Source organism: Trematomus bernacchii, unplaced genomic scaffold (assembly GCF_902827165.1).
Source record: "Trematomus bernacchii unplaced genomic scaffold, fTreBer1.1, whole genome shotgun sequence".
Classification (NCBI taxonomy): domain Eukaryota; kingdom Metazoa; phylum Chordata; class Actinopteri; order Perciformes; family Nototheniidae; genus Trematomus; species Trematomus bernacchii.
In genome coordinates, this window is record NW_022987564.1 from 18,937,886 (window position 1) to 18,960,738 (window position 22,853).

Genomic DNA, 22,853 nt, shown 5'->3' on the forward strand with positions numbered 1-22,853 from the left:
TTAGTTGACTTATATTTAGTCTGAATGATATGAATCTTTAGAGTAACTGAAGTTATACAAGTATGAGTTATTATAAAATAGAAATAGTCAAGTAAAGTACCTCAAAAGTGTACTTTTGTGATAAGTACAGGGTGGTGAAAAAACTTGTACTTGAGTCAATTAACTTTATACAATGTTATACTATACTTTTATAAGTACATGGACTTCCTTTTAGAAACGAATGCACTTATAAAATACAATGCATTGTTACAGTAACTTGAACCACACAGCGTACAAATAAATAAATAAAAAACTTTACCGAAGCCATTAAAAAGCATCTTAAATATAATATAATGTAATAGTATTATATCTAATAATTTAACAAGCGCAAAGCATCTATGGCTGCACGGTATGTACCTTTATACTTATAGAGTAATGTAAACTTACTTGATAAAATGTTTCCTAAAGTATAATTTTGAATGGAGTTTTACTTGTAACAGAGTTATTTTATAATCATTGTATTGCTACTTTCCCTCTTTATATAACATTCAGGTTTAAAACTGCTTCTTTTATTAAAAACGGTTTATTTTACTGTCACAAAGTTTATTTCCATTTTGACTGCTCAAATATCACTTTAATTTAGTTTCTTCTGCCATCTAGTGGCTGAAGAGAGGAATTGAAGTCATTCACTGTATGTCCAAAACCCTTGGAAGAAGGTATTCATTGCATATTGTATTATGTAAATAATAAATGTATGTTTTATGGTATTAAAAGTCCAAAGGTGGGTCATGAAACCATTCCCACAGCTCAAACACAATATGTGTGATGTACATCTCTGTACATCCTCTTCAGACAAATAAACGTTGTGACACAAAAACAAAAAGCTTTCCTTGTTGGGTGTTTTTCATCCTAAAATAAGTATTATGTGTGTTTGTGAGGGTTTGTAATCTTGTTGTGTAATGTTATCCTTCATATGTATATGTCTGTTTAATTTAGCTTATTTGTATCTATTCATGTATTATATTTACACAAAATTATACTAATATATATATTTTCTAAAAGATAAAAAGACAGACACCTCACTCAGATTTCACAGAGTTTAGTTTTGCTCTGTAAACAAACTTGATCATTTACCCAATAAAATATTGAGTAAACATATTTAACATATTTGTACATCTCACACATTTTCAACACACAGAGAAGGTAAATACATTATTGCATCTGTTTAAAAACATCATATTTTTACAATCAGAGTGCACTTTTAACAAATGGCATGAGTGAAAGAAAGGATGACAGATTAAAAACACTGCAAATCCACATATTCTTCTATGAAACATAATTCTGTCGGCAAGTCAAAGTTCTTGGCACTTTCTGGAATCTGAATTGGATTATAAAAAACCTCTAGAAAGATCAAGTAAAAGGCTTTTGGTGTATTATTCTGTGTGGAAAGTGATTCTTTTGTTCCGTTTGACCGTCTGAAGGGTTAGAAAACAGACACAGCTGTGAACAAAGCAGCTGAAGGTACAGGGTTTAAAATCATCCTTTTTCGTCATGTCTGGTTGCTTCATAAAACAAATGGTCCCATTTCATTTACAGCTAAAGAAATCTTATAAAATCCCACAGCAAGATCACCCACATTTGTTTTGGTCTCATATGAGGTGCTGTACAGTTCATGTAATATAAATGCTCATGTGAGTTTTTCCAACAGTATACAGGACAAGTGAAAAAGTATCCCTGATTCCTAATGTATTAGTAAAGGCAGTGAATATCCAGCAAATCATACTTAAAAAATGTGCGTAAAATTAGATTTTGATGTATAAAACTGCTTTACAATAATTATAGTCTTTGCTGGGTTTATAGTACAAATGAGTTCAAATGCTCACCTGAGAATACATGTTCTAAAATAGTATTGATAAAAGTTCTCCATGAAACTATCCTGGACAACCATTAAATGTTGTCAGTAAACGTTCCATTCTTCATAGTTGTGAATTGAGTACTGCATATATTCCTATAATTTATATAATTTATACATTGAGAGAGTAGAACTCTATATCTGTTTTTCTGGGTTGAAATGTACCCATCAGTCTTTCAAAGCTGTACCGCGTGTGCCCCTTTTGTTTGTGTTGTTGTTTGTATTGGTCTGAGTGTTTATGTTTTATGTAGAGATAGACCTGCTCCTTTCTTTCTCGGTCTCTGCTCTCTCGTCCTCGGTATTGGCCCACGGCTGGATCTTCCCGCTGGCAAATATGGTGTAGACGAGAGCCCCCCCCACGTTGATCCCCGCTGCCACCCAGAACACCTTCATCCAGCCCGCCATGGTGTGCTGACAACCACAGAAGAAGAGATGCAACACCAGATGTATTCCAATACCACTACTAATTACCTGTGGTCAGTAACATATTCCAACTATTACAATAGTACTATAACCTGATTATAACATTGCGATTACCTTAAAACCACAAATAAAATAAATATAAGAGTAATGTTATTTCACAGAAGAAATCAGAAAAGATTTAACAGTACAGTAGAAAACAGTACAGTGCCTTCTAGTTGCGAAAATGCTGTAATCACTTAAGGATTTAAAAAATAAATGTATATATACAAACTATAACACTATAACTGAAAATAATGAACTTTAATATCTGTATTTTTTTATTTAGAATTGTGATAAAAAAAGAAAAAAATATAAAAGTATAATATATTAGTTAAAGGGGGCATTTTCTGCATTGAGTACTTCAACTTTGAAACTTTGAATGCCTACATATTTGAAAAACATTTTATATATATATATATATATATATTTATAATTAGTAAAAGATTTTAACCGTTCAAATATTAGCACAGTTCAAAGTTGATTAGTTTAGGTATAAAGAGCCTATATTGAATATAGCGTTTTTCTTAAAAATATGATTAAATGTGACATTTCTCTTCATGTCTCTCGTTCCCACTCAATATATAAATATATATACATTTACAATATTATATATGGTAACTTAAGTAACTTTATGACTATTTATTTTAAGACTTACACCCTCAGTGAAGTATCCTGTAACAATAGGGGCCAGGACTCCAGGAATGGTCCCGAAAGTGTTGCTGATTCCCAGAAGGAATCCTGCATACCTGCGAAGACAGTGAAAGAGCAAGTCGTTATCAGCCTGAAATGTTATATTTTCCATACGGCCAGATTATATTTATTACATTTAAATTAGTTTATCACACATACAGTATGTACGTTTATGAGTAAGCTGGAACGAAACAGGAATATTTAACAGAGACTTACTTGGCAACCGTTCTGATAATTCATTCTTCAAGTACAAACCAGTAATATAAAAGATTCCAAATAAACAAAGTCTCTTTAAGTAATATGTATACAAGGAGGGAACTTGGATTTTAGCCTTTGAAGAAGAAAACCTATAACACACTTCAGGAAAGGGAAACCCCAAAACGCATATGAGGGCCCCTTAAAACTGAGGTGTAAATGGCTGAATTAGTGAGAAGTGAAGGTGTAGGGCAGTAACACCCACCGTGGAGCGATGTCTATCTGGTTGATGTAGACCCCGGGGGCGGTGATGCCTCCAAGGGTGGTGGAGAGCGTGAGGAAGGTGACGGCGAGGATATGGTTGCAGCCGGCGAAACTCACAGCCACGAGGAAAGCTGCCGGGAGCATCAGACCTGCACCAGGAGGGAGTCAGGAGAGGAAGGAAACCCAGTACAGGCTCAGAAAACATCACTGGGGTTACTGGTTCTGTCTTTTTAATATTTGGATTTGACCAGAGGTGGAATGGAGCTAAAGTCCTCTGCTTAATTTAAAGTTTGTAGGTACTTTTATCTAATCAATCTTAAAGCTTTAGTTTCTTAACTGTGCATACATACATTCATATGTGAACTACACATGAGCGATCTGAGAGGAAAAGTGTCTTTTACCTATTAGTGTGAAGAGCTTGCGTACGACGGTGATGCTGAACACCTCCCTCTCGATGAGGCTGTCTGCCACCACGCCCGACAGCATCGACATCAGCCAGGCCCCGAGGTACGGCAGAGCGGACAGGAAACCATTCTGGAGACAGACAGAGACATTACATCAGAGTGTTCAGCGGAGGATTTGATAGTAAAGCAAGCATGTTTGTCTTTGTCAAGTATCAAGAGATGTGCATGTAAGTGTTCAGAAACAGAGACAAAAAGGTGAGGACACCTGGGAAATGATTAAAGAAAGAGCTTCAAGAACACAATTATTGTCTTTCTTGCTGAGAGTTAGATAAGAAGATTGATAGTACCCTCTCCGCCAGCAGCTTGGTCGCTTAGCTTAGCATTAAGACTGTAAACAGGGGAAAACAGCCAGCACCAGGACGGAGCTGCCATCCATGGAGGACCTCTACAACCAGCGGCTCAGGAAGAAAGATTATCAAAGATCACCCCAGCCACAAACTGTTGTGTCTGCTGCCGTCTGGCAGGCGGTGCCGCAGCATCAGGACTAAAACCACCAGACTCAGGGACAGTTTCATTCCACAGGCCATAAGACTATTAAACACCTGAACTTGCACTGTTTTTATGTTGTTATTTAAATATTTGAGTAAGTTGCACTATTGAGGAACCTGTGATCTCAGTTCTTCATACATTACATAATTACACCGTAGTTGTGTATATGTTATGAAAATAAACCTTTGAATCTTGATCTCTGACTAAAGTTATACAAAATCTGCACTTATTTGGAAAAAAATAAGTTTCAACCAAACACTTTATTATATATGATAAATGTTTTCTTTTTTTAAACATGAATAATGATAAATATAAAAAAACATAATGACTTATTTTTAAGATATATATATTGTATTTCAACCACATATTTCCATCAATATATAAAAACTTCTTTCCATATTTATATTATTATTATTTTATTTAAATTCCTACATATATATATATATATATATATATATATATATACCGTTTTTTATTGTACTCATGTACCTGTACCTACCCTGAACTCTACCCCCATAATACATGTGACTTATCGGGCTATAAGCATTTCTAAAGCCCAATAATTGATATGTTTAAAGTGGAGATTGTAATTACTTACTTACTCAAGCTCAGTTATAAACTGGGCTGAGTGCTAGAAAACATCTAGCATTGATTAAAATCCGAAGAGAAGCATCATTTGTACTTTTGGAATGGGCAAGCTGTGTTTCATTTTAGTAAAACACACAACATTTTCAGTAAAGAAGGGTGAAGTGTCCCTGACACATATGGACAGAAGATTAAAAATGATATTAACGATAAAGCGCTATTTAAAGGAAATGTTTTATCGTTTTTTTAATATGAAATGGAAGAATGGGATAGTGGTGGTCTAATGGATAGTGAGGTGGGCTGAAGATCGGAAGGTTGTGAGTTCAAATCCCGGCAGGAACACCACCACCAGTGTGCCCTTGAGCAAGGCACTTAGCCCTTAGTTACTCCAGGGAGAATGTCCCTGTAATTGGTAATTGTAAGTCGCTTTGGATAAAAGCGTCAGCTAAATGAAATGTAATGTAACAATTAATGTAAAGCTCACCGATTTGAGGTCAAAGTGCATGACGTTGTCCATGTAGGTGGGCAGGGAGGTGAGCAGGGTGTAGTAGGACCAGTTGGAACACATCTGGGTGATGATGATGGCCCACAGAGGGACCGACATGGACATGGACAGCAGGGGCACGGACCAGCCATGACCTGTACCCTGCACACACATCACACATCCTCAGACAACACTTCAGACAGTGAATAATGTCCACAACAAACCCTTAGTTATCATTGATATCATGATCAGTGGTGGGTAGAGAAAACAAAAAAACTGTACTCAAGTAAAAGTATTGTTGCTTTATCATTATATTGATCAAGGTAGAAGTATCTTATCTCCTGCTGTCGAACAACTGCTGTGGGATCAGCTAAATATAAAAGCTGTTTCTAGCTATATGTATGAATGAAAGTCTTAGTCTACACACATTTAAAAGGTTAAGGCCAATGTAAAAGAGTAAATGCACATGCTTTTTTATGTTAATGTGTTCAAGTGTGTGGGTTTTAACTGTGAACAATAAAAACATGAATTAACAGATTTAAAGAGAAGGGACATTTACAGGCATATTACATAAATGTGTCCATATGGAAGATTTCATTAAGTAAAAAAAGAGAAGAAATATTCTGTCACTTGTTCTCATTTGAAGGTATTTTAACTTGTTGGGATTAGGAAATCTAAACGACAGAATGACAGCTGAGGGGAAGAGGAAGTATGGAGAAGAGGAAGTTTCATAAGGAACCTAACAACATTTCACTGCAAGCTGAACAAGTCTGAAAATGGGGTAAAAGCGTTCGGGACAAGGTATTGTCATAAACCTAAAGTAAATGAAATTGATATTATTTAAGGAAATCTAAAACGGTTTAGAAACAATGTAACATTTCATAAATACAATTAATTTCATTTGAGTTTTTCTTAAGTTATTTATCAAAAAGTAAAGGTGACAGCTTGGATTTATGTCACCTTTTGTGGCATTTAACCACAGGATTTGGTGATGATGATATGCTGCAAATGCTTCACATGACTAATTCTTATAGTGGATCAAAAGCTTGGGTCTGATGTTAACCAACTTGAGTAGGTTTCTTCTAACTGTGGTAGTTAAAGAGGACCTAAATGAATCAATTCATCCAAAACAGCTGGACTGAAATGTTGTTAGAAAACTGCACGTCATTTTCTTCTTCCATAGTGGCAATACTGGGACACTACCAGTGGACTCATAAGGCGCGTTCACACCGCAGTACTTTTCCCACTTTAGTTTCGATATAGTTCTGAAATGTCGCGTTCACACCAAAAAGAGCCGGAACTAAAATTAGTTCATGAGAACCTTTTTACCCCCTTTTCCATCAGTTTTCCGTCCCCGAAAGAGCAGGTACTTTCGTGGGAGAAAAAGGTTCCTATGTCTGATTGGGCGGGGCGGAATGCAAACCACGCCCCGTAAAACTCCCAAAAAGTTTTGTTATCCTCGCATTAGCATTATTAGCATTAGCATTAGCCCAGCGCAGAAACGCAGAGAGACTAACTTATGGCAACACAAAAGAAAACATGGGAGCGGTGGAGATGAGGAGGTGTCGGCGTTCTGGCGATTTACTCTTCAGTAGAAGCTGCTGGGAGTCCCAGCAGCTTCTACTGAAGCCAGTCCCCAACTCCGGGGACTTCCGGCCGGGGACTTCGGGTGGCAGTATACGCCGTGAAGTTGTTTGCGGCCTGCCAGTAAACCCAAAGCAGAAGAAGAAGAAGTGACGTCAGCGGCTTCATTTGCCTAATCCTCCCCCAGGGACTTATTCCGGTGTGAACGCAATCTGTACTTAGTTAGTGAGAACTAAAGAGTTCTGATGAACTAAGTTCTGATGAACCTTTGTGGGAAAAGTACTGCGGTGTGAACGCGCCTATAGTAATATTTGTTGCATTTAAATCCCCAGAGGAGCTACCATAAAGCAGAGCACGTCATTGTTCACCATGCTCTCATTTAACATATTATAAACAAATACATATTTTGTCATTTCTAATCTCTACGGCTTTCTTTCTACCAAAATTGTAGGGCAATATTGAGAAAAGTTAGCTGTAAATAAAACATTATTTCATGCGTACCTGAGATCCAATGGATTTTATGATGTAATCTCTCTCCTCCTTGCTGATTCGACGGTGGGTGCGAGGGTCATCAGATACGAAGATAAACCAGACGACTGCCCAGAGGCAACCAGCACCACCTGAGGGAAAGAGAAAGAAGGTGTTACTGGATATAGTAATGAATAAATAAAGCAGGGTTGACAGTGAAGGCCTGATGTCATAACAAAATCAAACTGCTCTAAAGGTATTGTTGAAGAAGCTGTGAAATAGAGACGAACAACTTCTAAGTTTGACAAAACAATGTGTACTGGTTTCCAGCTAAAACAAAAAAATAACAACTATTGGAAAATGATATAATTAAAGGGGCTTTATTATGCTTTTTGGGTTTTCCCTTTCTGCAAAGGCTTAAATCCCCGTGTCTCCTCCAGAGGGAGTTTCTCTCCCACACACTCCCCCCCCCCCCGGCCTGAATTGGACTCCTTTGTTTACTTCCGTAAGATAATTACATCACTGTAACACTCACGCTTCTATTGGCTAGCGCTCTGACACATTGTACATGACAGGCTAAGGGGTGGGACATCTCTAAGTTGTTGACCAATCTCAACAGAGCTGGACAGCTAACCAATCAGAGCAGACTGGGCTCTGGTTTCAGACAGAGTGTTATGTTTATGCATGGGTTTTGTTGTTGTTGTGTTATTTCCTGTTTTGCTCCTTTTACCCCTCACTACTCTGTCTCTCCTTCTCTGCAGGGCTGGTGTGTGACAGGGGGCGTGGCTGGTATTCTCCTGGCTGCAGAAGAGGCACACCTGTTCCCACTCAGATAATCACCTGCTCTTTAAGAGCCTGGCCCTCACCTCACTTCTCTGCCAGAGAATTAAATGCTGTTCAACGATCCAGAGTGCCTTTCTGCAGCCTTGAGTTTTGTTTTGTTTCTTTGCAGTTTTTGAGCTACTTTTCGAGTATAGCCTGGGACGTTTCCCTCCGCTTTGTTTTTGGACCTTTCTGCAGCCAGCCAGCTCCCCGTTTTCAGTACCTGCCTTGGCCTATTATTTATTAAACACCTTGAGCTTAACTTGTGTCTGTCTCTGCTTTGGGGTCCAAGAATCCATACGTCACACAGAGGGTGAAAAGAGGTGCTGCAGCACAGGCAGGATGATACAAATACCTTTTTGAACATTAAAGCATGGAATCATGTTACAGTCCAACTGTTACCGTGTTTGAATGAAGGTAAAACGTCACTTCTCATCATTTGATTGCTAGTGTTTAACCAGACAACAGGGAGTTGTGCCTTTAGAGTACGCCACACCTTAGCATTCTAAGAATATGTAACTGATTACAGCGTTTTTGCATTAACCGTTTTGTTCAGCATCTACCACCATGGCATCTTTCCTGTGAGAGACTAATGTATGTGTTGATGAATGTTTCAAGTATGTGATTGTGTTTGGTTTCCGTCCTCACCACAGAGGTAGAAGACAGCGGGCCAGCCTAAGCTTTGGGAGATGAGGCCGGTGAGAGGCAGAGCAATAAAGGCCCCAAAGTTTCCCCCAGACCCCGACAGGGTCATCAGGCGAGAGCGCTCCGGAGGGGGGGCCCAGCGAGCCCACATCGCCATCATGGCTGGGAACGTCACTCCCTGAGGGGACAGAAGAGAGGGGAGAGGGCAGAGAGGGAGACAGCAGAGAGGGAGAGAGCAGAGAGGGAGAGACCAGAGAGGGAGAGACCAGAGAGGGAGAGACCAGAGAGGGAGAGAGCAGAGAGGGAGACAGCAGAGAGGGAGACAGCAGAGAAGGAGACAGCAGAGAGGGAGACAGCAGAGAGGGAGACAGCAGAGAGGGAGACAGGAGAGAGGGAGACAGGAGAGAGGGAGACAGGAGAGAGGGAGACAGCAGAGAGGGAGACAGGAGAGAAGGAGACAGGAGAGAGGGAGACATCAGAGAGGGAGACAGGAGAGAAGGAGACAGCAGAGAGGGAGACAGCAGAGAGGGAGAGAGCAGAGAGGGAGAGAGCAGAGAGGGAGACAGCAGAGAGGGAGACAGGAGAGAGGGAGACAGCAGAGAGGGAGACAGGAGAGAAGGAGACAGGAGAGAGGGAGACATCAGAGAGGGAGACAGGAGAGAGGGAGACAGCAGAGAGGGAGACAGGAGAGAGGGAGACAGGAGAGAGGGAGACAGCAGAGAGGGAGACAGGAGAGAAGGAGACAGCAGAGAGGGAGACAGCAGAGAGGGAGACAGGAGAGAGGGAGACAGGAGAGAGGGAGACAGGAGAGAGGGAGAGAGCAGAGAGGGAGAGAGCAGAGAGGGAGAGAGCAGAGAGGGAGACAGGAGAGAGGGAGACAGGAGAGAGGGAGACAGGAGAGAGGGAGACAGCAGAGAGGGAGACAGGAGAGAAGGAGACAGCAGAGAGGGAGACAGGAGAGAGGGAGACAGGAGAGAGGGAGACAGGAGAGAGGGAGAGAGCAGAGAGGGAGAGAGCAGAGAGGGAGAGAGCAGAGAGGGAGACAGGAGAGAGGGAGACAGCAGAGAGGGAGAGAGCAGAGAGGGAGAGAGCAGAGAGGGAGAGAGCAGAGAGGGAGACAGGAGAGAGGGAGACAGGAGAGAGGGAGACAGGAGAGAAGGAGACAGCAGAGAGGGAGACAGCAGAGAGGGAGACAGGAGAGAGGGAGACAGCAGAGAGGAGACAGGAGAGAGGAGACAGGAGAGAGGGAGACAGGAGAGAAGGAGACAGCAGAGAGGGAGAGAGCAGAGAGGGAGACAGGAGAGAGGGAGACAGGAGAGAGGGAGACAGCAGAGAGGGAGACAGGAGAGAGGGAGACAGGAGAGAGGGAGACAGCAGAGAGGGAGACAGCAGAGAGGGAGACAGGAGAGAGGGAGACAGGAGAGAGGGAGAGAGCAGAGAGGGAGACAGCACAGAGGGAGACAGCAGAGAGGGAGACGGATTAGAAAATATTTGTGTTCATATCAAATGTGGACGATTAGCAATAAAAGGTTACAGATGTCTCCTGCGCAAAAATACTTCACTTTGTTTATTTGACCAGCTGATCAGGATGATTTGACGCAATGTAATGGTTCTTTGCTAGCTCCGGTCCCCTGCACGTCTTGGGTGATCCCAAATATTAAAAGACTGTTGGTTCACACGAGTGACTGTGTAAATGAATTCGGGATTATGTTCAAATAACTTGACATAATGGGCAATAAAAGCAATTTTTAAAACCTTCCAGGTTCTTTATTTTATTTTTTACAAATTCTGTAATCAAGAAAATAATCAGCAGATTAATAAATAAATAAAATGTGTTAGTTGCAGCTCTGGTGTACAATCAACTTAAACTTAAAAGGGACAAATTATTTCCTCTCAATCACAAACTGTTCACACAACTATTGAAATAATATGTACTGTTTACAAGGATTACAATAAGAAAAGGCTTTTAAAGAATTAGCTTTACTATTACAATTCAATTACATTTATGTAAAGGTAATTGAATATACTGTGTGGTTAAACTGGTGTGGTGTAGCCTTAATCATAGACAATTCCTCTAAAAGACAATGTTTGCGTGAGAAAAACGACCTGCCTGATTGAAAACATACTTTGAAGAAGGGTGTAGCATGGGCCAAGTAAGAACCCATTACATTTTGGAGAAGACCCTGATTATAAATTAGAAGTACACAGACAGAAACGTTACACACTTCTTATGCTACAGCCTCCTGTGCTCAGCTCATCACTCTCACCTCCCCGAAGCCCTCCAGCGCTCGTAGTGCAAACAGCCAGTGGGACCCCATCTGAGCAGCCAGAGGGGTGAGCAGCGTGAGGAAGGCAGTGACCAGCACCCCGACACCCAGGAAGATACTCCCCCCATAGTGACCCGACAGGTAGCCCCCCGGGATCTGTGTGCACAGGTATCCGAAGAAGAAGGCCCCCAGCAGCCAGCCCTGAGTCTCCGAGTCCCAGGGGTACTGGGGGATCTGGGAGAGGAGGAAGGGAGGGTTTATGGGGGAGGCATTAGACTCTGTTGACAGGCCACATACTCTCATTTCATATGATGTTTACCCTCCAGGCAAAGGTGGTCCACTTCCAAGTGTGTGATAGAAGTTGTATACAATATATATTTGTTTTAAATGTGTAAGTTATTGTCTTTTTTACATTTAAAGCTTCCATTGAGGTTTTTGGGATATTGGATGTAGTCATCAGCGGAAAACAAAAAAATGAAAATGTGTTAAATAAAAAAGCTTCAGTTTGAATGAAAAGATTAATTGGATGAAATTAGTACTTTTTATTAATTCAACTTTATTAAATGAATCTTTTTAACAGGACAAACACAAACACATTTGTTTCGAAGCAAGGTCTTAATATTTGACAAGAGTAAAACATTTTGGGAATTTTGGTAATCATTACATAAAACTTTTTCAAAACAGGTTGACTTTTGGATGCTTTGTATTGTTTTGAGTAAAAAAACAATCCTACAAGCCGCCACCACACAATATTAGCCTGCAACTTTGCAAAAATATGAAATTAAACACAATGAAAAGGTGTGAAAAAATGGTAATCAGGAAAATGTATATTTAATTCATTTTGAAGTCATTAGCTTCCTCTCTAGTTACTCTTTTGACCGACTGAAAAGTACATTATTCAGTCAGATTTGCAGAGAGGTTATGACTTTCCTTACTTCATTCAAACAAAACATACACTCTGACTAACTAACTGATAACATGTTATCTTGTTTACCAATGTTTTGTTCCACACTACTCATGTATTGTTATTGTTGGTCACATGATAATGAGTGGAAGTGGAGATGTATTCATGTATTTATATCATGTATATAATGTAGTAAATACACTGCCGTCCAAAAATAAAGTCACCAACTGATTTAACTAAGCCAATCTATAAGAGCCTTCAATTTGATAATTACTGCAGTGATGAAAATGTTTCAGCCCGCAACAAGTTATTTAACCCCAGCTGTTGCGGTCTCATTTCTTAAACCACCATGTCAGAAGAAGACATATCCTGTGGTCGTGGAGAGGATGTTAATCAGTTTCAGAAGGGTCAGATTATTGGCCTGCATCAACCAAAGAACACAACTAATATAAGGAGATTGTTGAAACTAATAAATCACTAAATCAATGAATCCAGATTTACCCTCTTCCAGAGTGATGGGCGCATCAGGGTAAGAAGAGAGGAGGATGAAGTGATGTACCCATCATGCCTAGGGCCTACCGTACAGGCCTGTTGGGGCAGTCTTAGGATCTTGGGTTGCTGCAGTTGGTCAGGTTCAGCTGATTACCTGAATATATTGAATGACCAGGTCTTTCCATCAATTGAGTTTTTCTTCCCTGATGGCACGGCCATATTCCAAAATGACAATGCCAGGATTCCTTGGGCTCACATTGTGAATGAGTGGTTCAGGGAGCATGAGACATCCTTTACAAATGGATTGGCCCCACAGAGTCCAGACCTCAGCCCCATTGAGAATCTTTGGGATGTGCTGAAGAAGACTCTGTGCAGCGGTGCGACTCTCCCATCATCAATACAAGATCTCGGCAGAAAGTTAATGCAACTCTGGACAGAAATACATTTTGTGACATTGCAGCAGCTTGTCGAAATGATGCCACGGCGACTGCATCCCGTAATCAAAGCTAAAGGCGGCCCAAAGAAATATTAGAGTGTGTAACTTTTCTTTTGGACGGGCAGTGTATAATGTGTACTGTATATACAATGTATGGGATTGACTGTTACCCCAGGTTGATGCAAAGAGTCGCTGCTGTTGTCCCCTCCGGGTGGCAGTGGACAGGCAGAGACCACCGAGCTGTTCAGAGCTGGTTCGGGGTCAGTGGTATTCACCATGGCTACCATGGCAACACTGAGGTTGACACGGAGCCCGTAGACCACGGAGAACCCGCAGAACATCAGGAAGGCCAGGTTGAGGCGCGCCGAGCAGCACTGAGGAGGAACTGAGCACACAGAACATACAACACAAAGATGTTTACATGAAGGGAGGACTGTGAGAACAGAGTCACTGTGAAAACCATTTTAAATGATTCAGATCCATTTTGACTTTCGCTTCTTTTATCTATTGAGAAGGTTATCTTACTTTTTTTAAAGAACTATATCTTCTTAAGCTAAAATATAACAAATCAGAAAACAAGCTCCGGTATTACAAGATGGTATTATGCTGTTTTTTAAGATAATGACACTCACCTATATATAATATTTAAAATAACTAACATTTTAACAGCATTTGATGTTAAATTGATATCTAGTTAATCGTGTATTCAATTCCAATCCAAATATTGGCATTACATTTGACGTGTGTAGACACACTTACTTTTAGGAAAGACAATCAATGAAGGAAAATTGAATTTAATGACAATTTAGGTTAAAAGAAAAACTAAGGCTAAGTAAATAATAATATAATTATACTGTATACATAAAATAAGTAAACAAATGAGTGATATAATGCAAGAAATAAAAGTCAATATGCTGGCACATGTTTATATCCCCCCTGTGTTTTTAAAAAAAAAAAATTTATATATCTGTTGTAATTTATTGTCTTTTATTGTGATTGCAGTAATGTTTTTTTATGATTGTAGTATTTATTACATGTACAGCACTTTGGCCCGACCAAAAATCGCTTTTAAATGTGCTTTATAAATAAACTTTGATTTGATTTGATTTGATTTGATATCATATTTATTATTTCTATCTTTATTTGACAGATTACTTAAATATATTATGTTTATACATCTTATTTTATCCTTTATTCCACATTTTAATTTCTTTATTATACTCGAATGGAACAACTGTCATTAAAACCAGTGTTCCTGATGCTGATTCATCTACTTATTATGACACAAAACATACAAACATTACACTTTAAATGCAATGTTTGAACAAAGCAGTAAATGCAGCTTAAGGGTAGACACTCAGCTACCCCAGGTTTCTGCAGCATCATCACTTTTCCTGCAGTCACTTGATGCTCAGCTGCCTCATCAAACCTTACATAAGAAGTGGCAGGGGGGTGCTGATCTACAGCACACAATAGCATACAATAATAAAGTAAATGACATGTTTTTAATATACAGCCTTACTATCTTTTTTCATGTCGAAAACAGAAGGAGAACATAAGCTATATTTCATTAAAGCAAAAATAAAATGTTTAATGTCAGGAAGAGTGAATGGCTTGGTTTGCATCAGAGGTTATGTTAAGTAAGAGATAATTTGTCTCATTATTTCTTGACATTTATATACACTGTTGTCCATAAAGTTGGAATCATTTTGTTTTCAGACACATTCCTCTTGTTATTCCTATTTACACACACAATCCTCTTAATGAAAAGAGGTACAACATATTTTATTAAAGGGCCCATGTCATGGCCATTTCCACTGATCATAATTACATTGTTGAGGTATACTAAAATAGATTTATACTGTGCAATTTTCCAAACTCACATTGGTTTCGCATACAGCATCTCTGTCAAGCATGTGTATTCAGCAGTATTCACTTTCTCCACTAAACGACTCGTTGGAGCTCTTGCCCCCCCCCTCCCTGTGAGCCTAGTGTGCTCCGATTGGTCAGCTCGGCCACTCGTTCTGATTAGTCAACCACCAGAGAGGCTGCGCCCATGTCAGTGCTTTTCCCGGCTGCTCTCAGCGTAACATCAGTCTTATCATGGCGTCGGTACAGCGGTATATTTTATATACATATATATTTTTAACTGTTGTTATAGAAGAGTGTGACGGCCCCAGGGCCTTTGTCTTACGATGGGGTGGAGCTGAAGAGGCTAATCAGCACGATCACGGACACCTCCGGACACTACGGCCCCAGTCTCTCTCCAAAGCGGCTGCAGGAAGACTAACTCTGCGATCCTCTCAACCACCTATCTCTGCATTTATCACAATAAATGTGCCGTGGTTTTGTAAACTCGTGTATGTCTCCTTGTCTTTGTGGCCTACGAGCCGCTCATAACAAAGAGTAAGTTATTTTTACCCGTTATAAACTACTACTGTTTGATGAGAAATCAAATCATGGTTTGCTATATATGAATTCAGGGAAGAAAGGATAGGCCTACTAAGTATTTCCATTAAACTTTATTTTTAGAAATGTACAAAATGAACATAAATATACATATATACACGGTATATCATCCATTCCTCCTCCTCTTGCCTGCGCACAGCCGGTGCGGTGCGGTGCCTTTTAGCACCCTCAGTAGAATCCCTTCCCCGTCATGGATTGTCCGCCAGGATCTGGCTGGACGAAATCAAATGCAAATCACAAAATATTAGAGAAACTTAGTTGTTTTAGATTCGTTAGTAGTAGTTGTGTAATGAACAGCTTGCCTGCTAATATGCTAACCTAGCTTTGTTTACCTTGGTAGCTAACACGATATGAACGTTAGCTTGGAGGAAAGGCAACTATAATGCAGTGTAATAAAACTACTATGAACAAAAGCTAGTGGTTCATATTAGGCTAGCAATAACGTGTTATAATTGCAATCGTATACGGGTATTCTGCTACCATACAATGTAACTTGCATGAATACATTGTTTTGCGCTAGCATACAGCTAGCCTCGTTAGCTACATGCAGTATATGTACGGTCACAATGTACGGTAAACCGGAGTATACTGTATGAGTATTCCGTGTGTGTGACTGCAGACATTCTCCTGCCATGACAAACATGTAAGGCCATCTGCTGACATTGTAGTTGATATATTTAAACGCTAGCAACGTAGCATCACAAAAATGTTTTTCTGACCAAAACTAGCTCAAGCTCCGTGTGTTAGATCGCTACGCCAGCTATAATGTAATTACGTTTCGCGACTGACCGGCAAATCACCCGCAGTATACTGTCAATAGGTATTTTGTGTGTGAATGCAGACATTCTCCTGCTATGAGATACATGTATGCAAGGCCATCTGCTGATATTAGAGTTGATATATGGAAACTCTAGCAACTTAGTTAGCACAGTTAGCACTGTGTCAATGGCTTAGCAGTCCAACACAGTTTACACATTTAAACAGTCTTGTTTGATAAATACACAAATAACAATGCAAACTTACAGGTTGTATACCCAGATCTTCCCCTGCTCCAAACGGTCCAAACAAGCTGTGCATATCCGGCCTCAAACTGGGCAATGTTTTGGAAGCTTTCGTCTGTGAAATGCCGGTTCTTCGAACCTCTGGAGGAGGAACACGCCGCTGCTGGTGTGGCCATAGCTCTTCGGGATTGGTCCATTTCGTTCCGGGTACCGCATGACATCAGGCGGTACCCGGAACTAAATGGAAGACTCAAATGGGCAGTGACGTATCTCCAACGAGGCGTTTTGGGGAGGTATTTTCTGTGTTAGAGTTTTACTCGCTACAGGGTGTACTTTGAGGGTTTTGACTCTGCACACCGTTTACATGCATAAAAACCTTCATAACACACAAGGGGACGGGTAATAACCGGAAAAGCATGACATGGGAGCTTTAAAACTTTATGGGCAACAGTGTATATACATATTTTTCTGATTGGTTAGTTTTTCTGCTCATTTTGTTTCTTTCTAAATATATATATAATATAATTGTAGTCTTACTAAATATACTTGGCGCAAATGTTCATTTTAATTTGTATTATAATTGTATCCTATGTCTCTTTTAAACATTTGTAACTTGACACTGCTGCTGGAATAATATAATTTCACAACATTGGATAAATAAAGTATATATCATCTATCTATCTTATTCTTAGTATTGCCTAAATTATGTTTATGCCTGTGGTTTCTTGACCTCTCCTGACTCTTTTATAATTTGTTCACTTTCTGAATTTGATGCAGTCTTATGTGTGTGCAAATAAAAAATAGTGAAAATGTGTCAATTTATCTTAGGTTAACATAATAGTAAAATGTAGTTTTTTTAGACTTCTGCTGGGACAAAATGTACAGACCAAACGATAAAACAATACAACGATAGGTAGTTGAATTGATAATGAAGATAATTGCTGGGTGCAGCCGTAATGAATACACATTCTGTAAAAGATACACATACTTGGGTCATTGTCGATGAGGGGTTCAGTGTCCTCGTCTTCGTCCAAAGGGGCCGTGTTGATGGAGTTGCCATTGGGTAGCGGCATGGCACTCGGGAAATATTAAGTGGGTAAAAGGATGTCTGTGAGCATTGGTGGCCACGCAACCTGCTGAATGGAAGATGTTAGTCGTTTAAAACAACAATGACGCACAACAGGGAAGTGAGAAAAACACGTGACTCAGACGAATCAATACAAGAACACAAGTTAAGTTACACAACACATAAACGCCTCCAGTGTTTCCCCTACCATTGTCTTGGACGCCAACGGAGCCCCGCGCCCCCCCTGAAATTCAAGGTGTCTCGGTTAAGGCAGCAACCCCCCAAAGCAGTAAACCTAGGGGAAACACTGGCCTCACCAAACATGATCTTACCAGAGTTACTGATGCTCGGGATGGATTCACTGCAGAGGGAGAGTGATGATGGAGCTCAGCATGAGTTTGTCTCTTTATTAAACTGGAACCTGTGAACATAAAATAAAAGGTCACCTTACAACAGAATATACTTTGGTTCTTCTATCGTCAAAACATCTCATTTTCAATAGAGTTGCAAAGATTATTCGACTTTATGAATAAATCTATTCATTGCTAAAGTAATTTATTTGCTAAAATTGCAGATAACACTGTTTTAAACCTCTGCAATATGAAAATGTTCTACCTTTTCTCAATTTGATATCATTTTAAAGTGGATACCAAGACATTTAAAGACATCCGAATCAGCCTTTTTCTGTCATTTTATATACAGTACCTATTGATAATCAGTTAATCTAGAAAATAATCACTTTATCGTTTAAATAAATCATTACAATAATATCTACCTGATTTACCTATTGCTTACTATATATAAAATAATTGAATTCAGTCATTCTTTCATTCATTCTTAAAAATAAATGAAAATGCCTGATGTCTGTAGGTTCCTACTTCCTAAATGTCCGGATTGATGCTTTTTACATTTTTTAAGTATGTTTGAATATATTTGGGTTTGGGGATTGTTGGTTGGATTGAAATTGTAATATTAAGTCACTTTTGACTTTATAAGTGATTTTCACAGACATGGTCTAGACAAATCTTAAAAAATTAAAATAATAATAATAATAATAAATAATCAGCACGTTGATCAAGAATAAGACAAATTATTAGTTGCAGGTCTAATAGAGTGAAAGTAATTTAAAAAGTAATAAAATAGCTGCTATAAGTGATATGAGGTAGATTTGTCTAATAAGGTAAACGTTTTTTTAGGGCAGAATGTAATCGCTGAGTCGTTATTGTGAGTTTCACTTCCCACTCAAACTTGCTGCTGTCAAGCTTTAAAAGGCAATGAAGTGTTGACTCATGATGCTGTTATTTAGGAACTGATGATGAAAAAATACTACAGAGCTTGTTAATGCATTTTCTGAAAGATAAAAAAAAGGTTTTTGGGGCTGGAGCTGAGTTACATAGCTCTAATAGGTGAAGATTTCTCAAGAGAGTGGATAAACAGTTATCACATTCAATAACAGGACGGGATCGTCTGAAGCAGCTGATCTGAGGCCTGGGGGGTATACTACGAATCTAGTTCAACATATCCTGGATATGTTTTGAGTTATCCGGCTGACTAAATCCAAAAAAAAAACGCTCTCGCTAAACGGTACTACGACGCTGGCTATCAACTCGATCGCTCAAGCCAGCCGTGTCCTATCTAGGTGTGCGTTCACATGAAAGGGGTGGTATTTGGAGTGTTCGACCAATCACAAACATGGAGAAGCCGTGTACTGACAGCGCAGCGCGTCATATATTTCCTGAATGAAAAGTCAACTAATATTAGACAAATATGAAGACGTTAAACTTTAAACATCCATGACTTAAACACTTTATCCAGGATGAAAGCCACATAGTTGCAGCTGCAAGGTGAATAGGCTACAGCTGGTAAAAGAAAAAGTGTTTGAATGCGTACATTAACAGGTTTATGATATCACTGCTGCCCCGTCTAAGACACGAGTGGATCTGACTTTAATTACATTTGACTCGAGTGTTTCGTCAACTTAATGTGTTGCTTAAAATAATACTTCTGCATACAGTATGTGACACTGTGAGTGTTGCACGGCCAGATACGGCTCAAGAAGCTGACTCAGATAAGGAAATGTATGATACATTATGATGTGATATGTGGGACACATCGCCGTCTGCACTCACAGTGCCGCGGACTGTATTTAATGTTACTCTGATCCGGTTACTTATGTTGTGGCAGATATTTAAGTAAGCTTTCTTAACGCTAATGTTATAATAGTCAGATTGCTCTGAAGATGGGAGGGGATATTCTATTAATTTTCACGCTCACACAGTCGGTGATTTTGGCCGGCCGTCTTTCCTGCAACGGCAGTTTAAACTGTATTTCCTTTCTCCTCCTGTCATATGAATTGATCGCTTTAAACTCCGCACACTGAGCTCTGATTGGTCAGCAGGCAGTGCTTTTATCCTGGAACCTATCCTGCTCCGGAGGCTAGCCGTTCAGAATAAGTTATCTAGCCCGCTAAAAAGTGAACCAGCTTCGTAGGACCGGAAACCCCTGAAGTTAGCTTGCGAAACGAAAATCTTGATTCGTAGTATACCCCCCTGCTCCGGAGCAGGTTAGGTGGCAGGCTAAGAGATCAACTCAGTGAAAGCACCGCCTGCTGACCAATCAGAGCTCCATGTGCGGAGTTTAAAGCGATCAATTCATATGACAGGATAGAGGAAATACAGAAAAACTGCCGTTGCAGGAAAGACGGCCGGCCAAAATCAACTGACTGTGTGAACGTGAAAATTAATAGAATATCTTCAGAGCAATCTGACTATTATAATATTAGCGTTAAGAAAGCTTACTTAAATATCTGCCACGACATAAGTAACCGGATCAGAGTAACATTAAGTACAGTCCGCGGCACTGTGAGTGCAGACGTCGATGTGTCCCATTATCATTCATATCATATCACATCATAATGTATCATATATTTCCTTATCTGAGTCAGCTTCTTGAGCCGTATCTGGCCGTGCAACACTCACAGTGTCACATACTGTATGCAGAAGTATTATTTTAAGCAACACATTAAGTTGACGAAACACTCGAGTCAAATTCTCCTAATTAAAGTCAGATCCACTCGTGTCTTGGACGGGGCAGTGATTTCATAAACCTGTTAATGTACGCATTCAAACACTTTTTCTTTTACCAGCTGTATTCACCTTGCAGGTGCAGCTATGTGGCTTTTATCCTGGATAAAGTGTTTAAGTCATGGATGTTTAAAGTTTAACTTCTTCATATTTGACTAATATTAAAGTTCACTTTTCATTCAGGAAGTATGACGCTGCGCTGTCAGTACGCTTGTCCGTGTTTGTGATTGGTCGAATGCTCCAAATACCACCCCTTTCATGTGAACGCTCACCTAACTAGATAGGACACGGCTGGCTTGAGCGATCCACTTGATAACCAGCGTCGTAGTACAGTTTAGCCAGAGCGCGTATGTTTTGGATTGGGCCAACCGGCTAACTCAAACATATCCAGGTTAGGTTGAACCAGCTTCGTAGTACAGGCCTCTGAGGTCATCACAACAATAAACACTGAGATTGATGCTGTATAAACATTATAACTACAGTTTAATCTCAATGAATTTCCCATTCCGAATCACTGCTTAACGTCTGATCTGAGAGATGTGTCAACTACCTACAACTGCTTAGGTAAACACTGGAGACATACACCAAGTATCATCACTAATTTAGCCTCAAACATACTAATCACAATTTCTTAGTAAGTAATTTCTTCAAATTGCACTCCAACATTTAAATATATCCACTTAAACATCACATATGACTTGAACAATCATTTGATTATGCAGATGATGCAATTTCATTTCTGACTTTCAAAGTTGTTTTCTCATTTGTCTTACTTTTTTTTAAACAGTTGGACCCAATTACAGTAAATGCCAATGTGTGTACAAGAAGAAAGGAGTCAAACTGGAAAAACTGTCTGTGTGGGAAGACAGGTTGCACAACATCTATAATGTTCAGGGTTTGCTTTGATCGGGATTCCAAAAACATGTCCCGAGACATACTTTGAATTGCTCTCACAATAGTATGCAACTCTGGAGTTTAACTACTGGAAATCTGCTGGAGATGCATATCTCTGTATTAGGATTCGTCCTGATTTATCCCTGAAGAATATACTGTTTATCAGATTTACTATCATTGATTTTAAGATGTCACTACCCCTTATAAAGCACAGTGGAAACCCTTATATTAACACTGTTATCAATTCTACTTTCAAGACACACTTTCATAGATTTTTTTCTCCCATTTCTTTATTATGTTATCCTTTAATTTCAATGGATGTTTTTGCTGGACTGTTTCATTTTTGTTGTTGTATTTTATGTGTATTTGAGGGCAATTTGTAAAAAAAGAATTCAAAATGTTTGATACAAAAAAGTTTATTTGTATTATAAAATGTTAGTATTTACTCTGCCAAAAAATAATTAAAAAATATATCAGCAACAAGTTGTAGCAATGTTGTATGCATATTTGACCATGTGACCCATGGCTGTGATTGTGCAGCTATGTTTGTGTGATCGCTTATGAGATCCTGAGATAAACAGCCCAACTATCTGAAACAATGATTGTATTATGCAAAATAAACTGTCTTTGTTCTTTTTTGGCATGCTTTTGAGGTTTTTATCTTTGTCTGGACCCCAGGAAGCTGATGCTCTTAGTCAGGTAATGAAAATCAAAAAAATCCTAATGTCTGTTTTGTGCCAAGTATCAGACATACACAGATACACAGAAACTCATGTTACACAGGTCAATGAGTATTAACCTTTATATATACAGTCTATGGTATTAACACAAGACCACATCCCTGAACATGCTAGGTAAGTGTTGACTACAGCATAGCTTGTTACCTAGTTATAACTGATGTTTACTACTTTTATTACAATTACTATTTCGTGAAATACATCTTACCTTGTGAGGGTTTTCAAAGCATTGACAATCGATTAAGGCAGCCTGAACGTTACAGAAAATAAAACATACAATGTATCATGTCCATTTTGCCATCATCTCAGCCGGCGAAACTGAACCGTGTTGCTGTTTTTCCCCACTGGCAGAGAAAAACAGTCACATGATGAGGCAGCCCAGATCTATAAAACAATGGACTGGCTAGCTACACCTGCTTTATAGCCCTTATGATCTATAGATCTGTTGTACGGATGTGACG

General features: G+C 39.4%; 1 protein-coding gene across 3 annotated transcripts; it reads right to left on the reverse strand.

Moving 5' to 3' along the window:
• Positions 1-1,062: 1,062 nt before the first annotated feature.
• Positions 1,063-22,760, reverse strand: si:ch1073-513e17.1 (sialin). 3 transcript variants are annotated; one of them, XM_034124983.1, is made up of 12 exons: positions 22,601-22,760; positions 18,011-18,099; positions 17,601-17,745; positions 13,313-13,527; positions 11,311-11,544; positions 9,047-9,221; positions 7,610-7,728; positions 5,525-5,686; positions 3,904-4,036; positions 3,504-3,651; positions 3,009-3,099; positions 2,135-2,302 (listed from the first exon to the last, which is right to left on the reverse strand). In XM_034124983.1, the coding sequence occupies exons 3-12, from the start codon at positions 17,683-17,685 to the stop codon at positions 2,135-2,137; spliced, it is 1,530 nt and encodes a 509-aa protein (XP_033980874.1). In that variant the 5' UTR covers positions 17,686-17,745; positions 18,011-18,099; positions 22,601-22,760. The 3 variants fall into 3 exon arrangements, with proteins under 3 accessions (XP_033980875.1, XP_033980874.1, XP_033980872.1); XM_034124981.1 differs by having other exon boundaries at positions 17,601-17,748; XM_034124984.1 differs by lacking the exons at positions 18,011-18,099; positions 22,601-22,760 and having other exon boundaries at positions 1,063-2,302; positions 17,601-17,685.
• Between the last annotated feature and the right edge of the window lie 93 nt (positions 22,761-22,853).